The sequence below is a fragment of the Cibotium barometz genome, chromosome 22, assembly GCF_041138505.1.
Source record: "Cibotium barometz isolate CiBa-2024 chromosome 22, ASM4113850v1, whole genome shotgun sequence".
In the NCBI taxonomy this organism is placed as follows: Eukaryota; Viridiplantae; Streptophyta; class Polypodiopsida; order Cyatheales; family Cibotiaceae; genus Cibotium; species Cibotium barometz.
In genome coordinates this window covers 37,824,255-37,831,982 of record NC_141067.1, presented here as the reverse complement: position 1 = coordinate 37,831,982, position 7,728 = coordinate 37,824,255, and the positions used below count along the sequence as shown (strand labels likewise).

The window sequence follows — 7,728 nt, the reverse complement described above, 5'->3', positions numbered from 1 at the left end:
GAGGAAATCAAAAGATAATATCAAACGAAGACTTTTAATTAAGACATTAACCAAAAACAAAAAACAAACAAACAAACAAAAAACAAAAAACAAAATAGAAAAACAGAGAACTGTAAACTCTAGACCTAAAGCACTAAGAGCTAGAACCAAACATTAAGCTAAAAACTTTAAAAAAGACTTCGACTCAAAAGTGCAACCATTAACTCCAATGTCTGGCCAAACATGAAGTGTAGTTTCATCATCTCTATCATGCATAGCGTGGACAATAAGCTATGACATCCCTACTCACGTCATCAATGCCCAAGAGTAGGTGCAGGTTTGTATAAGGTTAGTCCAAAAGAACATGCTTTATAAAACCAACGAACTGAGTTTCTATCACTCTCCGGAGGTTAATCAAAGTTTTGAAAACTAAATGGATCTTATTTGAGTCTTCATGCTAATGTGAAATTTATAAAACTGTCATAAAGCATATGTATTCAGTATTAAAAAACAAAAAGCAACAAGCTACAACTAGTACTTAGATTTTCAGTTTAATAGGCATTCACCGAATGCTCAAGTCACACACAGCATAGTGGCTTAAGGTAAAACCCTCAATCCCTCAAGATTTATTGATTGTTATGCTAACTAGCCTTGGAGCATAAAAAGCTTACAAGCTAAACCTTCTTTTTCCCACCAGTCGCTTCCTCCCAAACTGCCAAAACATGTTGCACAATCTCTGGCACTCCAACACCATGTTTTACCTACAAAACAAACATCTCCAGGCTTAAGTGAATTTCTTCGCTTTTTAATACAACTATGCTATCTTTTGAATACAATGATAAGTTTAGTGAGCACAACAAGATAGACCAAAGAAGAAAGAGCTCATGGCATCCTACAAGATTTCTAGGAGCCAAGGTTACAAATGATAGGTACCATAGAGACAATACAAGTACATAAAGTATTGAATACAGCGTACACGGGAATACATATAGGATACATGGACGAGACATATGAGTTGCTTAATAAGGTCTAGGACGAACAAGACCTCCAAAAGTTGTTATACAAGCTTGTGCATCTTCTACGGCATATGGTTTGCTCTGTACGGTACACAAAGTACCATATGGATTGTGGGGTTCAAGTACGAGTATGGAATACAACTATGCTAAGTGCTTTCCACAATAGAGGTGACCCCTCATAAGACCGACCTACATCCAGAGCTCCACACACACACATGCACACACGCACGCGCACACACTCACGCACGCACACACATGCGTGCGCACAACTCACGCACAGAGTATGCATAAAGAACAAAACTGTTGAGAGATTTGCCAACCCAACTACACGCCTGACTGCTCCAGAGCACTCCCAAGTGTGGTAAGTCACAAGCACCACACCTCCAGCCCACAGCCATACCATACCCAGAAACTATGACAGGGTTCAGCAGTCATAAATCCACCTTATGGGCTAGACTAGATTCAGATCCACACAATGTGGCTCTGCACTCAGTTAATTGCACACCCTCACTTATTTAGGCCTGAGGCCCTATTGATAATCCTACCCCTCTTGCTCGCCATTATCAAAAGGAGCAACAATGATGGGTCATGATTCAACGATCAATCTATACCTGGGCAAATACAAAAGGCCCTCCATCTCGCATTTTGACAGCATCTTGTTCCATCACTTTCAGATTAGCACCCACTGCCTCTGCCAAATCAGTCTTATTGATCACCTGTCATACACATACACAGGGAAGTATCATCAGTCTTTTGAAAGAAATTAAGGGTTTGCGTAAGGATGGGTGCCTCAATGTACAACCCCACTTGAGTTGTCATGAGTTGTTAAAAAAGTTGGTGATCTCACAAGAAGGTCCGCCTGAGTGATTCCTGGGCCTCCTTTGCGAGGAATCTTATCACCACCAGCAACATCTATGATATATATAATGTAGTCTGCCAACTCCCGACTAAAATTGGCTGCTAGATTGTCTGCAAAGACAAAATATTGAAACTATAAAAAGCATCTCATAAGACCTAACCATGCAATTGGCCATGCAAATAGAGCACCAACTGTCGTTAAAACACACACCAAGAGAAGTATGCAGCAAGGCAGTATACACTCCTGAATACTTTTAAAAAATGTCTTTGCAAAAAATGAAAGTCCTGCTGTTATGTCCCCAAAAAGACTAACTTAGTTTGGCTTTAATGACGAGGTCAGGCTAATGCTATAATTAGTGGCTCTAATGATGGTTTTACAACATTAATTGAGTAGACAAGAATGAGGAGTCGGGGTCAAATGTTCTTCTAGCCTCAAGCTCCGGGATGCTCCTGGATGGAGCAATGGCTGGGTAGTGAGCTTCCAATCCCCTACTTGAGTGGTCTTGGACTAATCCATTTGTATGTGTAGTGTTTCACATGCAGATTCACATCAAGCAGTGAGCTCTCAAACGTTACAAATAGTCTGAAGGAAAGCCCTCTTGCTAGGTGTAGCAGATGTTCAGTCATGTTATGAACTTCTCATGTAACACGTGTCACTTGATACCGGTATTATTAAATGTACACCAGCCATGTCAGCATCCTTACTTATCATGTCATCATGCTTAGTAAGCAACTATTGGACACAAGCCATGATGTAAGCAAGCATCTATATCTAGCCAAGTGCAAGTGATGCTTTGATCAATCAAAGGGATAAGTGTCCCCTATGGTTGAAATTCAACTGATTCCTTGACGAGTCAAAAAAAAAAAGCTTGTGGTCCAAGCCACCTCCTTTGTGAGGGTGAATTTCTTTAAAAGAGGTCAATCCCTCACGAGTACACTTATTCCAGTTCTCATTATTGCAAGTCTAGTTCTGGTGTCTGTTGTCCTAATCATTTACCCACTTAAGAGGAAGTGTTTGTACCTTACCCACTTAAGAGGAAGTGTTTGTAGCCAAGTCTTGGTCAATTTTGGGGCTTTCAACCATTTCATTGTAGTTAGTCCAGGCATCCGATGAGCAGCCAAGTGTGGATACTTTTATTATATTTGGACATTATTATCACTGACTTGAACTCCTGGCCCCTTTGGCCATAATGCTTGCATTAAGCTAAACAACACCACCTCTAATTGTGCGGGGAGGGTAAGGACGAGGGGAAGGGGAGGGCACTTTGGAAATACTCATGCCTACATGCTATCAAGCTCTAGCTTAGTGTCTGGTGAACAATTGTGAAGTCAAGTTTACACACTCCAAGGAATTTGGTACAAGGCGGACAGAAACACAAATAGTGGATAAGCACCTCATCTTTATCTCTCACTCACCATATCATAGAATGAAAATCCTGTATGGTGTATCCTATCTTAACGTGTGGTAATACTTGTTGTAGAGGCATGCCGTTTTTTCTCCTTACTGCAAAGTACACAATTACAGGATAACTTATCAAATCAATTATGCCTTCTGTTTCTACACTCAATGGAGAGAGAGAGAAGGGGTTGGGGGGGGGGGGGGGGGGGGGGGGGAAGAGAGAGATTGATGTGCATTTGTCCAAACAAACAGGCTCACCTCCTCCTGATTCACATAACAAAATATCTGTTGCGAATCTTCTTGAAAGTTCTTCCAATGGGCCAAGATTGATACTGATATCTTCTCGAATAGCAGCATGTGGACAACCCCCTGTTTCAACTGCTGTTATCCTTTCTGGTGCAAGGGCACCATGCTTCACTAAAAACTCACCATCTTCTCGAGTAAAAATATCATTTGTTACCTACAAAGATATGGAAGTGAGACTCTAGAAGTCAAATCATATTAAAAAGTCGACAACATCCACAGCAATTACCTGAAAGAAGTAACAAGCTTGCTAGAGACAAGAACCATTTCACCAACTAAAACAATAAAAATAGTGTCCTGTGCATACCTTAATCCAATTGCACGTGAACACGATCCTGAGCTGCAGCTACCTCAAGGGCAAAGTCCAAATGCGAGTATGTACAGAAATGGCAGTGTTTTGGGCACCCAAACAAGTGGGTAATAGGCAGGCATGGCCAGGCCCAGTGTGGAAAACTTTATAGCAGGTAGTGGGCCACTACTACAGGCCAACCAACATATCAGATGCCTATCTATAGGCAGGGTCCATCATTCACAGGTAGATGAGATGAAAATAGAGTTCGCAGTGCTACATCCCCGGCCAGTAGACAGGACTTCTCAACGTCCAGCTTCCTTGAGCATTTCTCACTGCTCAAGTTGTAGAACACTTGCGCATATGTGCTAGGGTTTTCAAGAGATAGAAAGAGAGTGCGGTGGAATCACACATACAGGACACACACGAGTCCTAAACTACTGCTTTGTGTTATGTACAAGAAGAAGTAATACAACTGAAATTCAAGTATAAGATGTGGCTGAGATTGAAGACGTCAAATCACAGCCTTGTGACCTACTGTTCACTCTTGGCTATAGCACTTCACCTATAGAGAAACACTCTGTGAAGTACAACGTTGAGGAAAGCATAGAATATGATGATTTGGCTACCAATGCATATATATGCACCAATGCTCCTAGTCGGCTAGTAGTACTGCTGTTGGCCACGTGGCCGACTGCCATGTCATCAATACCACATCATCACTGCCATGCCATCGCCACCACATCATCATTGCTACGTGGCAATGCCACGTGTCCTATGTGCTGTCCGACTCTGCCTGTTGGTTGCTATCTTATGTACTCGTAGCTGTGTCACATTCTCCCCTACTTGCATTGATGATGAGCCAGTTGGTTGCTATCTTATGTACTCGTAGCTGTGTCACATTCTCCCCTACTTGCATTGATGATGAGCCAGTTTGTCACCATGCACTCTGCACTACAGTGCAGAGTGCATGTGATATTCCCTGCTGCTTAGCTTGGCGGCAGGTTCATGGCTTCCAAGTAGTCCGCCAACAACTGGGGGTACTCTTGAAAGAACTCCCCGTCTAGCTATACGGCTTCGTGTGTACCTCGATCTCGGAATTTTGTATAGAACCGACGTATCCGTAGACCAGAACCATTCTTCCAACGATTGCTCGAGCTCGATGACTTCTGCTTCGTCTACCACGTCTGGCTGCTGTTCATCTGAAACATGAAACACTTCTGGACCAACATATGGTTTTAGCCAAGAAACATGGAAAACATCATGCATTGTCCAACTGGTAGGCAACTTTAACTTCATGGAGACATCACTTAACTTCTTAACTATTGGAAAAGGGCCAAAACTACGGAATGAAAGCTTGGGACAACGTTTGCCCACTTGTTTCAATCTTTGTTTCATAACACGCAAATAGACCCAATCCCCTTCCTTGAAGTGGACATCTCGTCTAGACTTATTCGCATGTCTGCTATATGCTTCCTGTGCTTTGGTCATGCGGTACTTGACCGACTCAATGATCTCGAAAAATGCTTCCGTGGTTTTATTAGCTTCTAGAGATGGAGACACCAATCTCGTCAAAAGAGAAGAGAAACGACGACCAAAGGCTGCTTCATATGGAGTCCGTCTGACAGTGGATGAATGAGTGTCGTTCAAGATAGCCTGGACCAATGGAAGATAATGTTCCCATTTGGACTGCTCGTCATGACAATATGACTTGAGAACATCAAAGACCAACTGATTATAAATTTCTGTTTGGCCATCTGTCTGCGGATGGAATGCGCTAGACAACTGCAACTTAGTTTCTAAGTTTTCAAATAATGCCCTCTAGAAATGCGAGGTAAACTTTGAATCTCTATCTGATGTATTGGTGCTGGGCAAACCACAAACTGGGTACCAATGTTTGAGAAACAGATGGGCTACGTCCTCGACTGTGGCCGTATGCTTACATGGGATAAGCATGTAGAATTTACCAAAGCGATCCACAATGGTGAAACACTGAGTGTTACGGGATCCGGTGGATGCTGGTAGAGGCTCCACAAAGTCCATAGATATGTCGATGAAAGGTCTGTCTCGGGGATAGGCAAAGGTTGAAGTAAACCAGCCTTCTTTGTATGTGGAACCTTTACTTTTTGACAAATCTTGCAAGCTTGAACATGTGAATATACATCATGCCTCATTTTTGGCCAATAAAAGGACCGTTCTAATTTCTCGAGGGTATTGTTGACACCCTTGTCCTCCAACTAAGGAGTCATAGGTATCATGGAGAAGAGCTGATCGCTTTTCCCGAATGACACATAGGCGGTTCTTGAAGAACAACCAACCGTTATGTACTGAATAATGGCCCGGCTCATAAGTGAGGGCCAAATTATACTGAGTACCAAACTCAGGGGAGTCGACATATTGCTCTTTCATGCTATCTAAGTCCTTCCCCGTGATTTTGAGAATGGTAGATTCTTAGACTACCTCGATGTTGGCCTTTCGACTGAGAGCATCTGCTACTGGGTTATGCTTACCAAGGATATATTCAATCATTCCTCCAAACTGTTGGAAGAGTTGACTCCACCTGGCCTGTCAATCACTCCATTGGGCACTTGGCATGATTTGAAGCCACTTAAGTGCTTGGTGGTCTGTTTTCACTGTGAAAACTTGTCCATAAAGAAAAGGCTTCCAATGTTTGAGCGTTGTGATCACACCCAAAAGCTCTTTGTCATATATCGAATAATTCTTTTCGACAACATCCAACTTTCTACTGTAATATGCCACGGGTCTATTGTCCTGCTAGAGAACTGCACCTATGGGTACATTGCTTGCATCGGTAATGACCTCGAAAGGTTCATCCCAAGATGCTAACTTTAATACAGGCGCTTCTGAGACAGCTTTCTGGAGTGCACAGAATGCATCAAGTGCCTTGCCTGTAACTGAGGCTTTCTGCTTGCGAGTCTTCACCCCCTTAAGCAAGTCGGTAAGAGGTGCTGCAAGGTTGAAAAATTGATGGACATGGGTACTATAGGCCTGACAAAGACCTACGAATGCGCGGATTTCTTGGGCGGTCTTAGGAATGCCCCAATCTAAGATTTCCTGAACCTTTGATGGATCCAGTCTAATCCCATCGGAACTGATGATATAGCCCAAATACTGAACTTCTTTACACCAAAGACAGACTTTTTAGCGTTTATGTAGAGTTGATTATCTCGCAAAAGTTGCAAGACTTTCTCCACATCTTTCTCATACTGCTTCGCAGTAACTGAGAAGACTAGTATGTCATCAAGGAATATGAAAACACACTTCCCAATGTGGACTGCGAAAATCCTAGACATCATCTTATTGAAGGTTGCGGGTGCATTTGTAAGCCCAAAAGGCATGACTACGAGCTCGTAGTGACCACGCTCTGTCCTCCGGAAAGCTGTTTTTGGAATGTCAGCTTCAAAAATGCGGACCTAATGGTAACCACTCTTGAGGTCGATCTTAGTGAAAAATTTAGCACCGTCTAAACGCTCCAAAATGTACTCTTCTTGGCATAGGAAACTTATTCTTAATGGTGAGTTTATTTATTGCCCTGTAGTCTACACAAAGGTGTGCAGACTTGTCCTTCTTTTGGACAAATAGGATGGGTGCAGTAAATGGTGAGCCAAATGAATCCAGCTCGAAGAAGCTCAGATAACTGTTTTTCTAACTCACCCTCTAAAGTCTTGGAAAGACGATAGGGAAACCTGCTAGGAGGATCCGATCCAGGGATCAAATCAATGTGATGGTCCTCAAGGCGAGAGGGTGGGAGACTGGGCGGAAGCTCGTCCCTAAGCATAATGTCCTGATGTCTGGACAAGAGGCCTGCTAACTGAGGAACTGAAGATGAAATGGATGCTACCAATGAGGTAAACGCTGTTTGA

The 7,728-nt window shown here is 42.8% G+C and overlaps 1 protein-coding gene across 1 annotated transcript in view; it reads right to left on the bottom strand.

The window, feature by feature from the left end:
* Positions 1 to 437: 437 nt before the first annotated feature.
* The window catches only part of LOC147626580 (urease accessory protein G-like), a 31,759-nt gene continuing 24,468 nt past the window's right edge, over positions 438 to 7,728 (bottom strand). Inside the window, exons 4-7 of the mRNA XM_086816635.1 lie at positions 3,511 to 3,712; positions 1,843 to 1,964; positions 1,607 to 1,711; positions 438 to 740 (exon numbers count right to left, since the gene is read on the bottom strand). Coding sequence (XP_086672761.1) covers positions 654 to 740; positions 1,607 to 1,711; positions 1,843 to 1,964; positions 3,511 to 3,712 — 516 coding nt within the window. The 3' untranslated portion in view covers positions 438 to 653. The remainder of the gene's footprint in view (positions 741 to 1,606; positions 1,712 to 1,842; positions 1,965 to 3,510; positions 3,713 to 7,728) is intronic.